Source organism: Erythrolamprus reginae, chromosome 11 (genome assembly GCF_031021105.1).
Source record: "Erythrolamprus reginae isolate rEryReg1 chromosome 11, rEryReg1.hap1, whole genome shotgun sequence".
Taxonomy (NCBI): domain Eukaryota; kingdom Metazoa; phylum Chordata; class Lepidosauria; order Squamata; family Dipsadidae; genus Erythrolamprus; species Erythrolamprus reginae.
In genome coordinates this window covers 22,078,053-22,102,779 of record NC_091960.1, presented here as the reverse complement: position 1 = coordinate 22,102,779, position 24,727 = coordinate 22,078,053, and the positions used below count along the sequence as shown (strand labels likewise).

The window sequence follows — 24,727 nt, the reverse complement described above, 5'->3', positions numbered from 1 at the left end:
GCCCACGCAAAGGGGAAACCCCGATCTTCGTCTGCTCACTGCAGATGGTGTTTTTACTTCCGCAACCCTACATCACGAAAAATCGATTATCGCGAGGGGTCTTGGAACGGAACCCTCACGATAATCGAGGGATCACTGTATAGTGGTTTGCATTTGTGAAATCAATGAACAGAGAAAACAAATTTTTATTGCAACAAAAACATTTTGAACTTTAAAAAAAGATGGGTCAAAAAGCTCAATAAATTGCTGCTGGCTGGTGTCGTACTTTGGTGGTTGTGACACATATTTTGAACGACAGGGAGCCTCAGGGTAGTGATGAAAGAACCACATGTGGCTCCAGAGCCACAGATTGCAGGCCCCTGGTGTACAGCTAGCGTTCATTCACAGCTTGGTTTCTTTTTACTGCTAATTCTTCCCAACATAATTGTTCTCTTCAAGTGAATTCCCTTACGTGACATGGTCAAAATAGGCGAGAATACCTGCTGCAGGATGAAACCATGACTCCACATCAGGAATGGCCTTTGAAGTTCATTTTGAAAATGCAGGTGGTGCAGAACTCAAAGTCAATGCAATGCATTGATTGGTCTTGTTGCCATAAGCCCAAAAAATTACTGCAGAAACCTATTAGAAAGCAATACTACCCGTATTGCTTTCTAATAGGTTTCTGCAGTAAATTTTTTATACAAGCTACATTCACAAACAGGTTTTGTGAAGTAATTGTGGTAGCTAGATTTACACATGATGCCTTTCACACTAAAGCTAAGCATGAACCTATAAACTGCCTTAGTCAAGCCCAGCCCAGCCCAAGAATTTCATAGAACAATCCAGCCAAAGTTCAGTTCTTCATTCCTCTCACCAAAACTACAGAACCTTGCCAGACTAAAACCAATGTTACACTCACTGTAATGGATATACCCTGGGAGATTGTAGGTTGTGGTTATCCTGATTCCCTTCCTTTGTCTCCTGTCCAGCACTGGACTGTGCTGCCTCTTATCTCATCCACTCCTTGGAATGTTTTCACTTCTTCCTGGGAAACTGCCACTGGTGTAGTTACCACCAGCTCTCCCTCTGTGAGCACCAGCCATCGCATCGTTATAGCTTGATCACTAGTGTTAAGGAGTGGGCAGAGTGATCACTGAGTGTCAACAATAAACATAAACAGGGGAAACATGGAGTTCTAGCAGATATCCAGCTGATAACCCAGAGATACAAGTAATGGTTCAGTGATACAATCCAGATACCTTAAGTGTATAAAATATTATTTATTTTGGCAAATATCTTAGTGTAGAACAGCCCTACACATACATAGTTAAATCAGTCAATACATATACAAAACTATAAGTCTTACTTGTTCAGCTTACAAATACATAAACCATCATTTAACACACAGTTTCTACTGCAGCAGTCACAGAGAACTAACAGAGAGTCAGAGAGAGAATCACACTTCTGGCTCCCACTTATGGCAATCCATAACACTACCTCTTTAAGCAATAGTGTTTCAATACATTTAAGCATACATTGTTCATTTGTTTAAATATTGCTAAACCCAACCAGGTATGTACCTAGTACCAACAATTAGCACTGATGATGTTACCTAGTTAGAGAATGAAACATCTGTAAGAAAACAAGCAAGTTCAGAGAGATCCAAGGACCCCTTGTTAGCTTAATGCTTGATATGAATGAGGATAGGTTTATTGTTTTTTTTGTAGTTGAAGCTATTGTACGGATCAACAGGAAAGTGATAATCTGAATTGTACGTCATTGATTTCTTTCAGGCTCACAGGTTTCCAGCTGCCTCCTCCCATTGTGAGTACTGGAGTGGTGCTGTCTTTGTGGCTTGTAAGTGACTATGCTGTCAGTGCTCAAGGATTTCAGGCAACCTATGAAGGTAGGTTTGCTTTCGTTAGACTTCTGATATCCATATGCTGTGCTTCTGTAAAGGGAATTTTCTGGTAAAGTAACAGCTCTTCCAAATAGAGTTGGGCATGGTGAATTCCATGGATACAACGGTATAGTTTTCTTGGCAACATTCAGGAAATAAACTTTATGTTTCTTTTCCTCTGGGAAGTTTGTTCAAGCCTGGAGAATTCTTACATTTTTTCATCTTCTAAACTAAGCAAGCCTGACCCTGCTTAAGCTTAGAAGATCAGCCAGTTGCAGTTTCCAGAGAATATTCATGCTGTAGAACAGATCATACATCTCAGGACAATTGTATTTTAAAATAACCTTCCCTATGATAAATGTTATCAACTTTTTGCTACATGTTTGCAATTAAGGTCTGAAATCAAGTTATTTTAACCTTCTATCTTGTAAATACTACAACTTTGGGTATACAATTGATTTTATTGTATTTTGATTTTTATTGCTTATGTAATTGTTTCCTTTTTTAAGCAAGCAAAAGAACCACTTAATAGATTGAATAATTATCTTCAATAGAGTTAAAAATACTAGTATTATATTGGGCTTGATTTTAGACAGATTCATCCTCATTGCTTAATCCTCACTTGGTAGTTCATCTTTTATCCTGGCTAGACATTTTGTTGAATCCATCAGATATTTTTGGTGCTCAAGTCCCAGAACAATGAAGGAGGCAAGTTTGGAGAAATCTATTTGTCCCACAGACCTACCTGGAAATAACTCAAGGAGATTCTTTTTAATTTCTCAGTAAGGCCCACCATGACAGCACTCCAGGATAAGGGTATTGTGGGAAATTAAAATTTCAACTTGCTACTCTCCTCACTAGGTAAGGTTTTAAGAACACAAGAAATTCATTTATAGTGCAAACCAGTAGCGATGGATTTTAGAACTCACTACAGATACACACGCACACACATGTTTTATGTCAAGTCACTCTGGTATACCCAAGTGTACTGCTTCCATCCCATATTTCGGTATACCAGAGTAACTAGATAGAAAAACATTTAATCCTTCCCCTGGCTCAGCTGATAAGGGAGGAGAACTTGTGACTTACAAGTTAAAAGCACTGCCTAACATGGCAAACAGTCCAGGTTTGAATCTCATAAGAGTATGACTAGCTGATGAGAGCTAAATAGCTTGAAATAGATCTATACTAGTCTCCCTTTATGCAATAGTTAGAGTGCAGACTGCAAACTACTTCTGCTGATCACTGGCTGCCAGCAGTTTGGCAGATCAAATCTCAGTAGACTCAAGATTGACCCATCCTTCTGAGGTTGGTAAAATGAGGAGCCAGACTATTGGGGGCAATATGCTTACTCTCTGTAAACCGCTTAGAGAGGGCTGCTATTTATCAGAAAAAAATGTGTATGTGTGTGTGTTTGAAGTCTTTGGTGATAGAATGGATACACACACATCTGCTGCAGTGCACAAACTGAAAGGGAATTACAGAGAATGCATAAATAGGTAAGACAAAATCTACAGTAGATTTATTGAAAAACTGAAATTATAAAAACAGTGCAACAGTTATGTTCAAGAAATTGCAATTTGTAAGTATTGCATTATTATTTTTTTAATTTAAAAAAATTAAGATTAAAAGATTAAAAATTGCCCTTGTACCTGTCCCCAAAGGATAAAACAATATCTGATACTTGTGAATCCCTAACTTTTATTCTTTTGCTTTAAGAATTGCATGTTCTTAATTTTTGAAGTTACAAAATATTTATCATTTCCATAACAATTTTAAAAGCATGGTTTTGTACCTGTTTTTTAAATGCTTATTTACTATTGTTTTACTTTGGTTAATACTTGTACATATATTGTTACCAGTACAAACAGAGCCATAAAAGGGATTGTAGCAAAGACAAAACCTATGAAGAATTGAACTGTTTCTTTTATGATAAAATTTTGTTGTTGTTGTTGTTGTTGTTGTTGTTGTTGTTATTATTATTATTATTATTATTATTATTATTATTATTATTATTATGTCAATACAACACAGCAAATGAGATCACTGTGCTGGATTTCGTATTTCATCATCAGTCGGGCGCTTCCCAAGCACTTAGGACTGTGTGATGTAGCGGCGAATTTTGTGTGCCGATCCCAGTAAAACGGCCTTTTGCAATTGACAGATGGAGATTTGGTCAATTCCGCTGGTTTTCAAATGTCCGCTAAATCCGTTGACACTGCGCCCAGTGTGTCAAGTACCACTGGGACTACTTTCATTGGCTTATGCCAGAGTTGTTGCAGCTCGATTTTTAGGTCTTCGTATTTCACTAATTTCTCCAGCTGCTTCTCCTCAATTCTGCTGTCTCCTGGGATTGTGATGTCGATAATCCATACTTTCTTTTTCTCCACAATCAGGATGTCTGGTGTGTTATGTTTCAAAATTCGGTCAGTCTGAAGTCGAAGTCCCACAGTAGTTTTGCTTGCTCATTTTCGACCACTTTTTTGGGCTTATGATCCCACCAGTTCTTTGCTACTGGTAGGTGGTAGTTCTGGCACAAGTTCCAGTGGATCATCTGTGCCACAGCATCATGTCTATGCTTGCAATTATTATTATTATTATTATTATTATTATTATTATTATTACTACTACTACTACTACTACTACTACTACTATTACTACTACTACTAGATTTGTATGCCCCCCTTCTCCGAAGACATAATATGATCTTTGAAATCATAAGCAACTGCGTTCTCTTTGCTGATAATGTTAAACACCACCAACAATGCTGCTGTAGATTGCAATGCTGCAATCTATTAATTGTCAAAGAACTGGCAAATTCAAAAACTCCAACAAATGCTCTGTCTTACACATTAGCAAAACGAATCAGAATACAAAATACAAACTTGGAGGAAACAAGCTTGTAGATGACCCTCACTCTGTCAAAGACCTTGGATACTTAAATCCAATGACCTAAGGACTAGAGCCCACAGTAATAACATTGCCAAAAAGGCACTAAGAGTTGTTAATCTAATCTTACGTAGCTGCTTCTGTGGCAATATTACACTGCTAACCAGAGTTTACAAAACATTTGTTAGATCAATTCTGGAATTCAGCTCACTTGTTCCAGTGCATCTCCTGCTGCCCGGCTCGTCGGCTTGCAGTCATGCTGATGAGCCACATGGAAAAGAGGAGAGGGGGGATGGCGAGCCTGAGCTTAAATATGGTGTGCCGCCCCATCTCTCCGCTTACATCATGCCCCTGCACTGGGTGCGGGGCATGATGGGTGGCTGCACCATAGCGTGGTCATCCAGGCAATTCCCAGTGGCACGGGCGGGGGTCTGTGTTGCCCATTGCCGCACCAACTGCTGACCATCCTCAAGCGGCTGGTCTTCTATTTCTCCCACAGACTGACTCCAGCTATGCTGGCTGGAGAATTCTGGGAGTTGAAGCCCACAAGTCTTAAAGTTGCCAAGTTTGGGGACCTCTGAGGTAGATCAACATGATGAAGAATGGGTTGGGTCCTCACTTAGTTTTAACCTTGATTTGTTGAACATGATGTTGGGTATTCCCTTATTACATTAAAACATAAACTATCTAGAACTATCTGGGAGTTGTAGTACACGTTGCCACGTTGGGGGACCCCTGTTTTAGACATTGCAGATGTAATTCATTGTACAAGGCCAAGTTTGAATACCTGGTAAAACTTTTGTACTAAAGATGTAACAAAATAATTCCAATAGCTGGCTCATCCAGACTTTGTTTCAGAAGTTGGAAGTGTACAGATTTCCAGTGTGTTCTGTCTCACATATTCTATCAGCTTCAAAATTTGCAAGTCTGTCTTTGTAGCCTAGATTGCTTTGTAGCCTAGATCAGTGATTTTCAACCTTTTTTGAGCCACGGCACATTTTTTACATTTACAAAACCCTGGGGCACATTGAGGGGGGGGGGGCAGGTGTTGGCTAAAAAAAGTTTGGACAAATTTTTTCTCTCTCTCTTCCTCCCTTTCACTCTATTTCTCTCTCCCTCCCTCTTTCTCTCCCTTCTTTTTTCTCTCTCCATCCTTTCTTTCTCTCCCTTCCTTCTTCTCTTTTTTGCTCTCTTTCTCCCTCCCTCTATATCTTTCTCTCTCCCACCTTCCCTCCCTCTTTCTCTCTCTCTTTCTTTCTTTCCTTCTCTCTCTCTCTCTTGTTCTCTTTCTCTCTCTTGTTCTCTTTCTCTCTTGCTTTCTTTCTTTCTCTCTTGCTTTCTCTCTCTCTCGCTTTATTTCTCTCTCTCTCTTTCTCTCTCTCTTGTTTTCTTTTTCTCTCTTTCTCTCTCTCTCTCTCTCTTTCTTTCTCTCTCTCTTTTTCTCTCTCTCTTTTTCTTTCTTTCTCTCTCTCTTGTTTTCTTTCTCTCTCTGAGCTTCGCGGCACACCTGACCATGTCTCACGGCACACTAGTGTGCCGTGGCACACTGGTTGAAAAACACTGGCCTAGATTGCTGACAAACAAATGATTTATTAAGCATACATTCCTTTGCACCTTCTCTTGAGAGTTAGTTAAACTGTTTTACTAAAATTTGATTTTGTGCTTAGAATCAATATGTATTGAGGTTCTGAGGTTGCTGTTAGTTCCAACTCCAAATTCTTTCAGAAAAGTCATGCTTAGACTTGGTTCCTGCAGGAATTAACTTAATCTGGTGCCTTCTGTAAAGTCTTGTTCATTATATACATTAATCAGGTAAATCCATTCCCTGAACATCTGTCTTCATGGTTACTCCAAATGCTAGATACAAATTGTTTCCTCATTAGTAATAATAAATCAAAATATAGCCTAGATTGGTCAGCATAATGGATAAATTCAGCTTTGTTGTTGGGTCTTCATTTCTTAGACAAATACTTACAAATAGATTTTGCAGCAGGTAAGCATAAACGCTAAGAACTGCTATCATCCAAAATGTGTACCTGGTAAAGATGAATTTTCTAGCCTACATAGATAAATGACAGCAAAGAGTTACAGTTTTCTAGTTCTGCATTAAAGGCATTAATATTAAAAAAAAATAATCTGGGATATGTCTATTTTCCTTGAGGCAACTATTGTGTGTTCCTAAAGACAGTTTCATGTTAGTTAATACTTAGCTCAACTAAACTAGCCTTTGAGTTGTTTCTTTACTGAAAAAAAAGAAAGCCTAAAAATATGAACCTTTGTTGTAAAGTGTGATAGTGATGATGATAAAAATGCTATCATGATATCTATATTATTGTACTGTATATTACTGTAATCTACTTTGCTTTCCGCTGTTTATATTCAAATTAGATTACAAGCTTTATTAGGATTTTTATATTTTGTTTTGTACAATTTCTATTCACTTTTGTGTAGGCATAAGACAAATAATAATGTATATTAAAAAAACTATAGTGCTTGGCATTTGTGAAATCAATGAACTGCTACAAAGAAAACAAATTGTAATTTCTGCATGCAACAAAAACATTTTGAGCTCTGGAAAAAAAAGATGGGTCGAAAAGTTCAATAAATTGCTGCTAGCCGGTGCCACACATTGGCAGCTGTGACACATATTTTGAGCAGCTGGGGTTAATAATGTCTCAGCTGATAGTGAACTTCTAAACTATTCATGGAAACTATCTCCTGAAGATTACATGTGCTAGTTGTCTAAGTCGGTGTTTTTCAACCAGTGTGCCGTGGCACACTAGTGTGCCATGAAACATGGTCTGGTGTGCCGCAAAGAAGGAAGCTCAGGTTCCGGTCTCGCAACTTTTTGCTGAGAGAGAGTGAGAGAGAGAGAAAGAAAGAAAGCAAGAGAGAGAGAAAGAGAGAGAAAGAAAGCAAGAGAGAGAGAAAGAGAGAGAGAAAGAGAGTGTGAGAGAGAAAGCAAGAGAGAGAAAGAAAAGAGAAACAGAGAAAGTAAGAGTGATAGAGAGAGAAAGCAAGAGAGAGAGAAAGAAAGAGAGAGAGAGAGAGAAAAGAAGAGGAAGGGAGAGAGAAATGAGCAAAAAGGGGAGGAAAAAAGAGAAATGAGAAAATGATTGAGACAGAGAATGAGAGGAAAGAAAGAGAAACAAAAGAGAGAGAAGTGACTCTTAATTTAAAGCATATGATAAAAAGCACCCAAGGAATAAGAGAGAAAACCCCCCCAACCCTCATCTGTTTTTGGAAATGGTTCAAGAGTGTGTATAAAGACACAAGGGTGGGGAGGAGATGGATGGAAAAAGAGAGGAGAGTGTCTTAGGGTGTCATTTTGTGTCATTTTGGTTGGTGGTGTGCCCCAGGATTTTAAAATGTAAAAAATGTGCCGCGGCTCAAAAAAGGTTGAAAATCACTGGTCTAAGTATAATATAAAAGTAATTGCAATCATCACAATGGCAGACCGGATGAAAATATAGTAAAGTGACATTTAAAATAAATGGAGAGAGTATTTTGTAGCGAGTGGAAATCAGTGTGAATTCTGTACCATGTTCTGGTTAATACCAACAGCAGTTCATCATGGAGAAGATGCGGGTTTTTTTTAAAAGAAGATATTAATATTTTGTGCATGACAGAATTGCATTATAATTTATAATTTGCTGCCTCTTGGCTGTCTTGTGCTTAGAATGAAAAAGAAATCAGAGGAAGTTTAACATAATGCTGGGAAGGTTTGCTCTTTTATCATAAGCCAAATAAAGAAAGAACAGATCCATAAAACAACAAGCTGGGTTCAATAAAACTTTAATGATGTTCCGCAGTTTTACCTCCTCATTTCTGGTTCAGTGTTCCAAACCACTTAGAGGCAAGGATAGCTGTCTATTTTTGTTGTTCTGGCATCTGGACCTATGAAAGCTGTTAGCAGGAAAATGGCCCATTGCTGGCAGATTAAGAAATTAAGAAATACTCTGCACCTTCTGATGCTCCTCATTAGCCTATCCATCCCTCTCACTGATAAAACAAACTGTTAGCATTTGTAGAACCTCATTAAAATGAGAAACCACTGTCCTTCAAAAGCTCTTGGATGTTGAAGTTATTTGCAGGTAAACCAGATGACATCCTGAAGTATTTTTCACAGGTGGCTTTACTGCTATTTTCTCAAGGATCTCTTGATGCTTGATCAAGAGGAAATTTTATTGACCCTTAAAATAAACCCAGCATCAATGCTAATAGGTTGAGATTTTCACCTATCTACCATTAGTATCCTGTTTGGTCTCTGTGTCTGAGTGGTTTCCCCAATTACCTCTGCAATACTGGATTTATGTTTAAATACAAGCTGCCAGAAATCCAGATTGACAATCATACTGTAAATCCCTATCAAAATAATTGCTTTTTCTTTGCACAGAAAGAGCAACCGGTATGGCTACTTCCTTTTAAAACTCAGTGAGTAGAAGCATACTCCAACTTCAATATATGGCTGTTTTTGTTTTGTGGCTTCCTGCTGCAATGTCTCTGTCCTTATAGTGTTGGTCAAGTGGAGGACATTATTCATCCTCTTGCGGAAACCTTTCCAATTGTTAGTAGTCATTTTGCTTCTTTCCCTCTGCTGTCATCTAAATTCCAAAAGAAATAATTTGTGTTCTTAGTTGTAGTGTTGGCTTTACTTAGTTTCAACCTTATATTTAACACACTTTGATTACTTCATCTGCTCATGCTATTATTCTATTTTATGACCTGTGATTACAATAGCAAATTTATTTACTATGGATGGAAGAGGAAATATGGATAAATGCATTTGGGAGTGTACATGTAGCATTCTCCAATATCCATACATTGCAGAAGAGACGGAGTAACGACTCGGACACCAGAGCTGGATTTAAAATTGGGTCATTTTTATTATAATAAATTTGCATAAATTTATTAATTAAATTAGCATGAATTAGCATAAATTTGCATAAATCAACATATTCAACTATGACCCGGAAACAGTGGACCTGCAGGGTCAAACAAACACTTCCGGGGCGGAAATGACGTAAAAGGTCAACATTCCTGGGCAACTATGGGCGTAGTCGATGCTGGTCCAGGTGAGGGACCTCTCCCTCACCTGAGACCCTGCCATACACTCGCATGAGGGGGGTCCCGCCGGCTCACCCCTACCCTGGGACTTCAATAGCGGGACCCAAAGACAGGTTCCCCCCAAGTGCGCAGGTAGCACCCACCATGGGCTTGGAGAGAACCTGTCAATCATCCCCAAAGATGCCCAAGGGAGAACGCGCAGTTGCTGAAACCACCCAGATTTCCGCCCCTAACCTGCCTACCCAATGACCAGAGGTAAGCCAATTAACCTAATTAAATGCAAACACCCCCTAACCGCACATCCATCTCCCCAGTGTGGAATGGGCGAAAAAACAGCCTGGCCTAATGGGCGAGGCTGCAAAAAATTCCCATTCGGCCCCCGAAGGCGACCCACTAGGCACACTGCAAAATAGGGAAGGGCGGGTGGGTGTCTGCTCTTATCACCAGGTCCGGGCGAAAAGGCTTTCTTCCCGGCCTGCTGTCCCTTAAATAGGGCCAGCAGGCCCCGCCCGGACCCGACGTCATGCCCAGCCACGTGGGCAGGGCATTCCCGGCCGAAATCTCGCCTCGCGAGATTTCGGCCGAAAACAAGATGGCGGCCGCCATTGCAAGGGTCCGAGTCTGCCCGGCCCTTCTGCAACATCGCCGTGGGGCCGGTAAGTCAGCCGGCGGTATTCTCTGGTCCCTGGCAGATAGCTATACTTGAACTAGCCAAGGATCCAAGGAAACTGTGCATAGAATAGATTAGTACTTGCGGGCTGGGTATATGTGTAACACTTTCCTTACTTACTGAATTAACCATGAAGAAGGTACAGTGATCTCTTTACTTAAAAACTTAGTTTGTTCCATGACCAGGTTCTTAAGTAGACATGTTCTTAAGTAGAAGTAATTTTTCCCATAGGAATCAATATAAAAACAAATAATGCATGCAAACCGTTTAGGAAAGAAATAAAAGCTTGGAATTTGGGTGGGAGGAGGAGGAGGAAGAAGAGGAGGAGGACAGTTGCTGCTGAAGGAAGAAGGTGAAGTGAGGGAATCAAAACACACACCATGCCATTTTTTATGATAGGCCAGGCCACAAGACCCTCTCAAAGTCACACAAAGTCACACTGTGTTCTTGCGCAGCTTCTGGAGCCTCCAAAAACATGTGAAAATGGGACATGCTTTCCCATTCTTTTTAGATGCTGCTAGGCCATGCAAGAGGTATTTAAAAAAAATAAAAAATTAAAATTATATATTTATTAAACAATAATTTAGTTTAATTCTTTTATGAATTGTTTCCTTTTGTGTGTATGTGTGGACGTGCGTGCACGTGCTCATATGCATGTATGCATGAAAGAGAGAGAGAAAGCAAGACATTCTAGCAGAGCCAAGGTAGTCATATTCTGAATTTGTGACACACTGAGCCTAAAACGTTCAAATCTCACTAGGCTCAATGTTCACTTAGCTTTCTATCCTTCTGAAGTCGGTAAAGTGAGGACCCAGATTGTGGGGGGAAATAGGCTGACACTTAGGGCAGTAAAGCTCTGTGAAGCTGTATATAAGCGTAAGTGCTATTGCTATTACCTCCGATTCAGAAAAGACCTAATAAAGATTAATATCAACCAAGTTTAGTGTTAGTAAAAGCTACTGAGGTATAAAATGGTCTGGATGCTAACAGAACCATAAAGTAAATTACAAGAAAAGGCAGACTAGGTTATGTTTTCACAAGACAGTGGCAACTTGATGATCCAGGTTGACGGGATCTCTGCTTTCAACCTTCACACCTGCTTGCTACATTTGTCAGATCCCTGTTTGGTTGAGAAGTGTAAAACCAAGCAAGAAACTCTTCAGAAGGTGAGGGAAAGCTATATCCTCAGGTTTGGATAATAAAATCAGGAATATTGTTGTGCTATGTAACTTGTGGTTCATTGTGCTTAAAATCATCTTCATGTTTTTCCCTTCTATTACCAAAGACCTTCCAATACTCTGATCCAATGTACATGCTTAGAAACACGCAGTTATTAATATTCAATATAAGGAATTTTTACAAGGCAATAATAGTCAAAATGTGGTTTACATTTCTGCCTGAGTTTTTCTTTCCATTTTGAATTTTAACTTGAATGCCTGCACAAGGCTATATTATTTGCCAGTCTGATACCTATTCAAAATTCAGTCTTTCTTTCCGAGTTAACATTTTTTCTGTCTGGATGTTCTCTTTAAAGAAAAAAATCACTTATTCAAAACACTTGTAACTTACTTTCAGTTTAATACTGGTTTCTCAAACTGTACTTGTGAATATTTATGATAACAGTGACATTTAATCAATTTAATTGGGTAGATTAATAGATTTTTTCCTATTAAAAAGCTTAATAGGTATTATAATTATACAGGCAGAATATTTTAATAAAATACCTAACCAGAGGAAAAATATACCTGCATATCATTTTATATTGGTGCTAATTTAGAAAATGACAAGATATATATACTGTACCAATATTAAAGAGTTCTTATATTCCTCTCAGTCTCTCTCAGAAAGAAATTGGTTTTTTTGGAAGGCTTTCATCTTGTACAATACAAATATGCTACTGAATTCAGAAAGTCCCCCCCCACACACACACACATTGGTGCTAATTTAATTAATAGATGAATCCACTAATCAATTGTACTAGTCATAGCCAATCAATTATTCTGTTCTATTAATCAGGTTTCAGTTCTCAAATTAGAGTAGCAGCATAAACATTTGTAAGACAAAAATAAAAGCATTGCGTTTGAAAAAGTTGAAAAACTGCCTGGAGAAGATGGGGAACCTCACAACTAAACAGTGCTAAACACAACTAAATAGTAGTGTGATGCAGGAACACGTCTGCTACATTTTTCCTGTCCCTTGTAATTCAATTGGATGAAACAGTATCTGCTTGATCTTTCAAAGAAGAGGATAACTTTAGTTAAATGTTCATAAGGAGAGTATGGACAAGTGGTCAAGGACAGCTTTGCTGGCTGAGGAGTTCTGGAAGTCCACAACTCTTAAAATTTTCAAGGTTGGAGAATCCTAGTATAGGTGTCCTCTTTTCCTGTACAATTGGTGCTCCAGAACTTAATTACTCCAGCTGGCCTTCCAATCTCAAGGGAAGCCATTAAAGGGAATTCCTTCCTTTTGAACACTGGGGCCTTCCCAACAAAATGCAGTTCAGTTGTATGAAAAGTTAGTTCTTACACTTAGGCAAGGAAGAGTGTACAGGTATGGAAGACATGGTATCTGGTTCAATAACTGTAACTGAGAGGAAAGTAGGAGTAGGATTTCCAGCGAACAATCAGCAGTGTGCTGCTGCAACTACCAAAAAGCCAGCACAGTTGTGGTTGCATGGACAGAAGGATAGTATCAACATCACCTGAAGTGATAATACCACTTTATATTCTACTGGCAAAATAGTCATCCCAATACAAAAAGATATTAAGGCTCTAGAACTCACATCATCATGGCGATGTCACGTGACATATTGGGCCTTTTCCCTCCTTTGCTAAACTGGGCGAGGGCTGGTCCAGCATGTGACGCATCCAGGCTGCAGGGTATGAGTTTTACACCCCTAATGTCAGGCTGTGTCAATCGGAATTTCATAAAAATAAAACTCAAGAGTCCAGGTTGAACTTCAAAAGTGAATTTATCAAAAATTAGAACTGAAAACAACGTATAGCAAGCAAAGACTGAGAAAAAGACACAATACAAGCATGTATCAAAGTATCCCACTTGACCCCCCTTTGGAGAATAGCTAATCCCTAGTGTCCATTTCTGTCAGGTGGACGCATCTTCATGACCACATCAGACTTATGGAATGCGACTTATAACGTTCTCCTCCCGGTCACCTGCTTTTTATAACTTCCTTATGGCATTTTCCAGTTAGCAAAAGACTGATAGAAAGATATTGAATAAGAGCAGCAGTTTCTAGAGTTACCAATTTTAACTGTAATTGAGGGAGAATATAATTGCCTACTCTTTAAACTGTTTTAGTTTGAAACTGAGATGATAATAATAATAATAATAATAGTTGTTGTTTTGCTGTTGTTTTGTTTTGTTGTTATTATTATTATTGTTATTATTGTTATCATCATTATTAATTAGATTTGTATGCTACCCCTCTCCAAAGAATAATGGGGCTTCATGGATTAAATAGAATGAGCTGGCATGCAAAGGTGTCAATAACTTGCTCAGCATGACTAACTTTTTGTGAGCTTGTAAGTTATTACTCTAAACCAAGTTAGAACTCAGTGAAATTATCCAGAGGAGAGAGGTAGGCCTAATTAAGGGCAACAAAAAGTCCAATCATATGTCCTCTTACAGATGAATAGAACAGGATTATAAGGCAGCTAAAAAGCATTTGTCAATTCCTTGTCAATTTCTTCTCCCCATAAAAATTCCTAAAATTAATATACACTATATCAAAAGCATATCTTTTGAAGCAAAAAAGAGATGCACAAATGGCTAGCTGGAAGAAAAGAATAATATTGCCTGGGACTGGAATCTATTTTGGTATTATTCCTAGACCTTTATCACAAGATAGAGATTCTGTATCCATTCACTTTATAACATCCTGGGTCCACCATACCCACCAATTTATTTGAGTGGCTGACTGTTTTAGCTGCAGAGATCAGATATTTAATACTTTGATTGAAAATGGCAAAGCCCTACAAGTCCCCATATCCCAAATTCACAAAGGCAAGTATTAAATAGTTGTGCCAACTTTGGCTTCACTTTTCATATAGGTCAATAAATCAGCCCTCGTTCCCAGCTACTGGGGATCTGTAATAGTTATCTTTATATTTTTAAAAAGAGATTCGATTAGTTCTGCTAATGAAGACCATGAACCTCCTCAACATTGGCTGGATCAGGCTGGAAGACTCTGGCAGAAAGAAAAAAAACAGGCTTTAGAACAGAATGTTCAGCTGTTGGTTTTACAGCACAGAATGATAAAATATTCTTGCAAACCCAAAGCAATCTTAATGGTGCATTTGTTGATTTGAGCTACGCCTTTGATTCCATCTCTGGAGGACAACTGTAAGATATGAGTAAGGCTTTCACCACAAAAAATGCTTGCTCCTACTTATTCACCAGTGATATATCAGTACAAGTCTATGATTAAAACAAAACTCTTTGGGATATCTTACAAATTGAATTGCAACTCAGAAGCAAGGCTGTTATTAGCATCTGAATTCCCAAACGTCTACATTCACTCTATAGTCAGATTTCAACAAGATATAAAGTCTCATACTCCAAGCTAGCTTATAAAAATTTACTAACACTGCTCAATATAGTCAGCACTGTGATCCTGTCATAAATACCACTGGATTAGGAGAGCATTACAGACCTTCATTGACTTTGCACTAACAATCATCTTCTGACTGTTTATGTTTGGTGGGAGCCTCAAGAAGAACAACAATTAGAATATCAGAGAAACATCACTGAATAGCCTCAGTCATGGCTATCCGATCTTGGCAACTATAAGACTTACGTACTTCAGCTCCCAGAATTCCCCAGGTAACTGTGCTAGCTGAAAAGTTTTGGTAGTTGAGGTCCACAAGCCTTAAAGTTGCCAGGGTTTGAGACCCCAGATATTTTAAATACTTCTTTAAATACAGTGGTACCTCTATTTAAGAACTTAATTCATTCCGTGAACAGATTCTTAAGTAGAAATGTTTTTAAGTAGAAGCAATTTTTCCCATAGGAATCAATGTAAAAGCAAATAATGCATGCAAACCCATTAGGAAAGAAATAAAAGCTCGGAAATAGGGTGGGAGGAGGAGGAAGAAGAAGAGGAGGAGGACAGTCGCTGCCGAAGGAAGAAGGTGAGGTGAGGGGAATCAAAAAAATCCAAAACTTTAAGGCTTAAAAAAAAAGAAAGAGGGATTCTGAGGTGGCAAGGAGGAGCCTCCCATACACCCGGCGCGAGGCTGCCTCCCATACACTGCGCCAGAGAGAGAAACCCAGAGGGAATGGCAGGAAACTGGCCAAGCCTTTGTGTCACTCTCAAATTTCCTGGAAAATTTTTCTGGGTTCGGGTTCTTAAGTAGAAAATGGTTCTTAAGTAGAGGCAAAAAATCTTGAACACCTGGTTCTTATCTAGAAAAGTTCTTAAGTAGAGGTAGCACTCTATTCTGTTCCTCAGGCAAGTAGAGGACTCAAGCTGAAATTATAAGGCAGGCAATATCAAAAAGGACTGCAAATGTCTTGGTTGTTTTGTGCAAAAAGGGAAGAGTTTTGAACCTCCTCCTTTCACCAGCTCAACTCTTTGATTAAACGCAATCAATATTCCAATTATCAACCCTTAGGAGTTATCCAGATCAAATTTCTGAGGACAGAGCATCAAGTCTGTAAATGTTTGCTGAATACAGTCTTCTGCCTTAAAAACTTGTGCTTGGCAGGAGAAGTTTCAATCTTTGGTCAAAGTTTTTGTCTGTAAGTCTGGCTCCTTCAATAATAGTCAGCAAATCCATTTCAGATTGGGAGCCATTGTCTTGCATAAACAATGAGAGTTTTTGCTGTCTTTGGCTTACGATCAAGCCAGAGTGCTTCTTGAACAAAGAGTCCTGGAAGGAGAATGACAAACTGAGCTAAAATTAGTTGCTCACAGGGTTAGGCTCTAGAACCCCTAAAAATGTGAAACTGAGTCTGCAGCAACTTTGAGACTGCCTAGCCATTAAACAGATTTTTCTCAGGTTCAGTTTAACATCCTCCCATCTGCTCTTTTAAAAGGCAGATTTAAAAGAATCCTGCATGAGGAATACACATGCTCTACTTGATCATAGATGGTTTAACAGAAATATATCTTTTCCTGAAAATGTGGAGCAACTGTGGAAGCCATGCTCTATTAGACTGTACATAGAGATTTATTATAAAATTTGCAAGCTGCCCCAATGAATTTTTATTATGAGCTTCCTTATACAACCTGTAATTCTGTGTATTGGTGGTTAGGATATAGCAGCAGATAAATGAATCACTGGCAAAACTAGCACTCCACCTCTCTCAGTATTTATAGTGAATAATATAATGTTTTTCTGCTATTTGGTCCAGATGATTATGATCTGGACCATAGCTTGTACAGTAGCCTATTTTAAATTGCTGGCCTTAATGAACTATTATTTATTTATTAACTGAGTATTGCTATTTCTTGTATTGGATCCCAGAGAAGCTCTAAAATATTGTGAGTTGCAAAATAATTTTTATAGACATTTTAATGTAAAAGATGCTTTCTAAATGTAAAAAGCCCTAAAAGGTTATATTGGAATCTTCATAGAGTTAACCAGTTTCACAAGCACAATTGGATCCAAATTTTCTTTGCTAAGCAAAGTGGTTGCCAATTTTATGACCATTTCCCCCCCAAGTTGTTAAGTGAATCACTGCAGTTAAGTGAAGCCAGCTTTGCCACCACTGACTTTGCTTGTCAGAAGCTACATGAGGAAGCTGCATATGGCATTCACGTGACTCTAGGATGCTGCAGTCATGGTAAATACAGGCTAGTTGCCAAATGCCCAAATTTTTATCATGCAACAGTGAGGATGCTGCAATGGTTCTAAGTATGAGGACTAATTATAAGTCACTTTTTTCAGTGCTGTTGTAACTCCCAACAATCACTGAGTGAATGGTTGTATATTTAAAACTATCTGCATACAGAATTGGAGGAAAATATACAATCTATTAGAGAGTTTCAGTTTTGTTTTTAAAAGGGATCATCTTGCAGGGTTCCTCAAACATAGCTGGCTGGAGAATTCTGGGAGTTGAAGTCCACAAGTCTTAAAATTGCCATGTTTGAAGACCTCTGATCTAGAGATTGTTTCATTGAAGATAATTTATTAATAAAATCTGCATTCAAAAGTGGACAAGAACATTCTACAAAGATAGCTGTAAATTGCCGAAGAATAAACAATGCAGAAAGGATAGAATACAAAGCTACATCAGCACTCCATATAGTAGGATAGAGTAATAGATAGAATAATTAGCTACAAGATAGAGATGGATCAGCACATCCTTTTTATATCTTGTTGAATAGGTGGGTCACTAAAACTACATTCAGGCATTCTGGTGATTACAAGTGGTGTTAGTTAATGTTGCCCAAAAATGTGCTAGCATTGGAGCAGCCATGATCTCTGCTGCTCCAATGCTAGCACATCTTTGGGCAACATTAACTAACTTCATGTATCAGCTTAAAAAGTTGCCACAAAATATTTGCATCAGTGCTGGGTTGCTACATGACCGCTGCAGTATCAGTCTTTTGGGCACTGCCATCTTTTTTCTTGAATTTTTGGTCATTTTTGATCCTGTACACGTGCAGAAGTAAAATCACACTGGGGATGCATGCACATGTGTACATGTAGTACGCGCACGCTCGCGAGAATCCTCATGTTGCGCATGCAGTGCATCGGTAATGACAGGTAAGAGCAATCCGCCCTTGATTTGCATTACTAGCTAACATTCTCTGGAACAATTACAGAAGCTAAGTAGTGGTACAATTGTACATACCAAACTTGTGTGAACCAACTGAGAAGATCTTTAAACCAGCCATGTTGAAACCTTTTCAGTAAATGGCTGCTTTAAAGCACTAAGGAGGAAAGCTTAATAAGCTTAATAAATTTCAAAAATTCTGCAAAACAATTCTTACAACTGCATTTTATAACCCTGCTGGTTAGCCAGCTCTCTGTGATTTGTGAAATTAGTGCAGTTTAATTGTAGCTATTGATTATTGGAAGCCTAGCTGAACAGATTTGACAATAGTAGCTTTCACTATTCAAACCAACAATGCCCACACAGTATTTACGAGTTTATAGAGTCCTAAAGGGTATACAGATAGTGTCATATTTCCTTTGTTTAATCCTGTGTTAATGTGCAGGGAGTATATTGTCATATCCTATCTGGTCTTCTGGCATTTCTTGAGGATTCTCAATTTAAATGTTAATATGTTTGCCACCAGGAAAGGTGAGAGGACATAATTGAGTTGCATGTTGTTATCTATGGCTTGCATATGTTATTTATTTATTTATTTAGAAAATTTATTTGCTGCCCACTTTAGTGGCTCTGGGCCCTTGCAACTGGGTCAAAATACAGTAAGCCATCCTTAACATTCATTAAAAAAAATAAACTGCAAATTCTCCATAAAGATACTTAGGGATTTCTTTGTTTATAGGCTGAGACTCACAGTTTGGTATATTGGTTCCAATGCAGAGATGACCAAGGAAAAATTCAACAACTGCATTATTGAGGAATTTGGTAAGAGACTTAAAAAAAAAGATTCTTCTAAAAATTAAAGAAGAAATGTATAATTTTCCTCAAATTAAATGAAGAAATAAATTAAAGTACCTGTTTAGTTTTATTTTAAATTGCATGCAAATTAATCTCTTAATACATTTTATATTAACTGCATGCATGATTGTTTTGCCAAGTGTCATAGCAGGAATCAGGAATCAGGCAACTGGTTCTTTTGGATGAACACACAAGTAAGTAATGGAACTTTAATCTTTATTAGTTCAATCCTGACGGGGCTCAAGATTGATTAACCCTTCCATCCTTCCAAGATGGGTAAAATGAGGACCCAGATTGTTGGGGGTACCATGCTGACATTTGTAAACCACCCAGAGAGTGCAGTAAAACACTATGGAGCAGTATATAGCTGCTATATACTATATGGTATGTATGATATATACTACTGGTTCGCATGCCAAAAAGGGTGTGTGGGGGTGTGCTAGCATGCTTATATGTGCCAACACCTTTTCCCTGTCCCCCACTCATGTGCACCTCCGCACTGCCCCCCCTCGCATGCTCACAGGCCTTTCTGAAGCTTGGTAAGTAAAAAAATGTCCAAACAGGCAAACTGGAAGTTTGGGGAAACACACTTCCGGTTTCCCCAGTGTTAAGTCTGTATATAACCAATGTAAAATCTGTAAAAGAAAATGCCTTGTAAATACTGTTTAAACTATGAATAACCTTGGCCGCGTCTGATTGGCTAAGACGCACGGCCGTTTCTTTTAGGCGCGAGCCTTAAAGGTATAAAAAGGGCTGTTCTGACACTGACAGCTCAGATGCGTTCCTTGCTGAAGTCACTTTCGAGAGAGCTGAATAAACGGAACCATCTTGTACTCCTGTCTGAGTCTCATTCATTTCACTGGCGACGAGAGAACGAAGAATCCACGAGTCAAGCATGAATCACCTCCAGATCGGCCGGGCTCCCGACTACTTCGACCCCGAGAAGTCGTCTTGGGACGCCTACATGGCGAAATTTGAAATCTTCCTGGAAGCGGCAGGAATGGGAGAAGCTGAAGACGACAGGAAGCGGGCGATCTTCTTGAACTATTGCGGGACTGAGATTTTTGACCTCGTCCAAACGCTTACCGACCCGCTTCCAGCTAAATCCGTTCCGTGGGACGACCTCCAAGCAAGACTGGCAAACCACTTCAAGCCAACGAAGCCTGCCGTAGTCTACAGACATCAATTTTCCAGGATGACCCAGCGTGAGTCTGAGACAATCAATCAATTCGCCACGAGACTTCGCACGGTGCTGTCAAAGTGCAAATTTGACAGCCCAGAAGCTCGCCTCACAGACGCTCTGATCTTTGGGATGAAGAATGCGACCGTCCGGAACAAAATCCTAACAGAGGACGACCCAACGCTTCAGTCAGTCATCAAGCTGGCTCAAACAGCCGAAGTAGCTGACGCGGCCGCCAAAGAACTCAAGGAACACGAAAAGAAAGACACCGTCTCCAAAATCTCCGTTGCTGTTTCCCGCGCCGAAACCACAGATGACCTCAGCCCAGCTGCCACGGACGACGACACCTGTCTCCTGCTGCCTTCCGAGCAAGCCAGACAACCCAGATACCAACGCCCCTCCAACCCATGCCCCGGTTGCCGAGGAAATCACCCACGACAGCGTTGCCCCTTCAGAGACGCCGTTTGCCGCCGCTGCAATCGACGCGGGCACATCGCCGAGGCTTGCAGAGCGCCCCTTCCAGAGGAGTCCTTCTCTACACCCCGCCAACAACGTTTCAACAACCAGGCACAACAACCGCGAGACAACAAATTTTCCAGAGGCTTCAATCGCAGAAACGACTCTACCGCTAACCGTGACTACGCACGAGGTAAAGCACAAACTTACGTAAATTGCGCAACTGCTAAAGGAGGGAACAAGATTATCATCTCACTACTTTTAAATAACAAGCCTTGTAACCTAGAATTAGATACAGGCTCTAAGCATTCTATTATGCCTTGGGACAAATTCAAAATGTATATGCCAAATTTTCTTAAAACTGATTTTGTTAACTCAACTTTAATAATAAGGGATTTTCAAGGTAATGTCATACCTGTTTTGGGGAAAGTAGATGTGCCTGTGAAATTTAAAAATTGTGAATATTTTCTTCCTCTGATTGTGGTTGAGGGAGCCAAACACTCCCTCCTGGGGTTAACATGGATGTCTCCTTTGGGAATTGAAATACTGGGTCTTTGTCATGTAAATGCTGAACCTGATATTCCTAACTTTATCCAAGAATTTCCTGAGGTTTTCAGCCCTACTTTGGGCACCTATAATGGGGCCCCTATCTCCTTCTCTCTAGATCCCAAGGTACCCCCAGTCAGACTTAAGCCTCGCAGGGTGCCCCTACCACTATTGCCTAAACTAGATATCCAATTGGACAAATTGATTGCCCAGGGCATCTTAGTCCCTGTTGAACAAGCGCCATGGGAAACCCCCATTGTCACTCCAGTTAAACCTGATGGCTCCTTAAGGGTCTGTGCAGACTACAAAGCCACTATCAACAAGGCCCTTCAACACCATCCATACCCGATCCCAGTGGTCCAACAATTGCTTCATTCTTTGGGGGAAGGGAGAGTATTTTCGAAAATCGACCTGGCACAGGCATACCAACAGCTTCCGGTCGATGAGGCCACATCCCTGGCCCAGACCATAGTGACCCATAGGGGTGCTTTTAGGTGCACCCGCCTGCAATTTGGGGTCAGTACCGCCCCAGGTATTTTCCAAAGTTTCATGGAACGATTATTGGCAGGTATAAAAGGAACCTCCCCATATTTTGACGATATATTTATATCAGGAAAAAACCAAGCAGAATTAAACATGCGCATCAGAGAAGTATTGGCTAGACTGCAAGCTAAGGGGTTAAAAGTAAAACCAGACAAGTGTGTGTGGGGAGCAAGTAGCATAGAATTTCTGGGCTATAGAATAGACAGTGAGGGAATACACCCCACAGCAGACAAACTAGAGGCCATAACCAAAGCACCCGAGCCAAATAATAAGACAGAACTCCAAGCATTTCTGGGCCTCCTTAATTTTTATTCTGTCTTCCTTAAACAGAAGGCAACGGCAGCAGAACCACTACACCGACTGCTGCAGAAGGGAGTTCCCTGGACCAGGGGCACAATGGAGCGCGAAGCTTTTCATAAAATAAAACAGTTATTGACCTCTAAAAGCGTAGTGGTTCAATATAGCTCAACTTTGCCAATAAGGCTCACGTGCGATGCTTCGGCGTATGGGGTTGGTGGGGTATTAGCTCACATAATGCCAAACAATACAGAGGCCCCCATCGCCTTCTTTTCTAAAACATTGTCCATGGCAGAGAGAAACTACAGCCAATTAGACAAAGAGGCATTGGCCCTAGTCTCTAGCGTTAAGAAATTCCATTATTATCTCTGTGGGAGGAGTTTTGAACTAATAACAGATCACAAACCCCTGCTTGGTCTTCTAGCTGCCAATAAACCAACTCCTCCCTTCATGTCCCCCAGATTAATAAGATGGGCCCTTTTCCTGTCAGGATACCAATACCATCTAACACATAAGGGGGGAAAATCAATAAATCATGCTGACGGGTTAAGTAGATGCCCCATGCCCGAGTTAGTCTCAGATCCAACCCCCACAGAGGATGTCTTACTAATTGACCTTGAGGAAAACTGCCTGACCACTGCCAAAGAGGTGGCTGAGCACACCAAGAAGGATTTACTATTGTTAAAAGTAATCAATTGTATTCTAAAAGGATGGTTGGGAGACTCTGAGGAAACTGGGCTGTCAGAATTCAAATCTAAAAGGTTGGAATTATCCTACTTGAAGGGATGCGTGTTATGGGGTGACAGGGTGGTCATTCCCAATACCTTAAAACAGAAGGTACTAAGTATGTTGCATGCAGGCCACCCAGGCATTGTCAGAATGAAAGGGTTGGCCAGGGGCTATTTGTGGTGGCCAGGTTTAGATAGGGACATTGAGCAATGGGTAGCAAACTGTGACCCTTGCCAGGAGTCACGGCCCAATCCCCCGAAAACAACACCTCTGGAATGGGAAAGACCCACTGGGCCATGGTCCCGCATTCATATTGACTTCGCAGGGCCTATTGGAACCCAAAACTTTCTAATTGTGGTAGACGCGTTCTCCAGATGGGTGGAGATCATTGCTATGCAAAACATTACTACTTGTGCCACCATCAAGGCACTATACCATTTGTTTGCCACACATGGGTGCCCAGACATCCTAGTTTCAGATAACGGGCCACAATTGACTGCCAGACAATTTGAGTGTTTTTTGAGCAACTTGGGGGTCAGACACGCACTCACATCCCCTTACTCGCCATGGGTTAATGGCCTTGCAGAACGTTATGTACGTGTGGCCAAAGAAGCCTTGCGCAGGGCAGGCCCAGGGGAAATACAACACAAATTAGATCAGTTTTTATTAATGCAGCACATCACCCCAAATTCTATCACAAATAAAAGCCCAGCAGAGATTTTAATGGGTCGAAAAATAAGGTCCCCCCTGGACAGGTTGCACCCTCGATATTGTACTCAAAATGTAAATAATGAAACATGTATAACACCTGAAAGAAATATGTACTTAGGGCAACTTGTTTTTGCTAGAAATTTTGATGGGGGGTTGAGTTGGCTGAAAGGAAAAATATTGCAACAAACAGCCCCAAAGTCTTATGTGGTACAACTGGAAGATGGCCGCACATGGAGGCGGCACATCGATCATTTAAGGGGGCGCATAACATCAAATGAAGTGCCGGCCGCTAACGGAAATTCTTCCCCCCAAGCAGACATTAATTCGCAACTCGAACTTTTGGAATTACAAAAGGACTTACCACGGCCAGATGCCTCCTCCAGCGACGCCGAGCCTTCCTCCTCTTCTGGGCACGGTGCACCATCAGCATACTTATCTCCGCAGGCCAGAGCCCCAACTTGGGCCCAGCCGCGGACAGGAGACAACGACGAGCCAACCTCCACCATAGACATACCAGCCGGTAATGATCTGCGCAGGTCTGAGCGCACGTCACGCCGGCCCAATCGATTGGAGGACTACGTCACTTGGCTCACTGAGTGACAGTTGTCTCAACTAATGAGGGAGGGGTGTTAAGTCTGTATATAACCAATGTAAAATCTGTAAAAGAAAATGCCTTGTAAATACTGTTTAAACTATGAATAACCTTGGCCGCGTCTGATTGGCTAAGACGCACGGCCGTTTCTTTTAGGCGCGAGCCTTAAAGGTATAAAAAGGGCTGTTCTGAGACTGACAGCTCAGATGCGTTCCTTGCTGAAGTCACTTTCGAGAGAGCTGAATAAACGGAACCATCTTGTACTCCTGTCTGAGTCTCATTCATTTCACCCAGTGTGCTGTTTTTTGCACTTCAGGGATTCGGAAAGCTTCCCTGTACCCTCCATAATCCAAAAAACAGCACAGTTGCAAACTGGAAGTGAGTTTTTCTCAATCTCTGGTTTGTCCGTTGGGTGATTTTTTTTTGCCTCTGGACAGGGCTTCAGAGAAGCTTCCCTGAAGCATCTGGAGGATGAAACGGCCTTTCTCAAGGCTGGAAATCAGGTGGCCAGCACGTGTGTGCACACTAGAGCTGAAGTTTAAGTTTTATTAGATTTGTATGCCGCCC

The 24,727-nt window shown here is 40.3% G+C and overlaps 1 protein-coding gene across 1 annotated transcript in view; it reads left to right on the top strand.

Moving 5' to 3' along the window:
- The window catches only part of CSMD2 (CUB and Sushi multiple domains 2), a 930,229-nt gene that overhangs the window by 142,889 nt on the left and 762,613 nt on the right, over positions 1 to 24,727 (top strand). Inside the window, exon 3 of the mRNA XM_070764517.1 lies at positions 1,776 to 1,888. Coding sequence (XP_070620618.1) covers positions 1,776 to 1,888 — 113 coding nt within the window. The remainder of the gene's footprint in view (positions 1 to 1,775; positions 1,889 to 24,727) is intronic.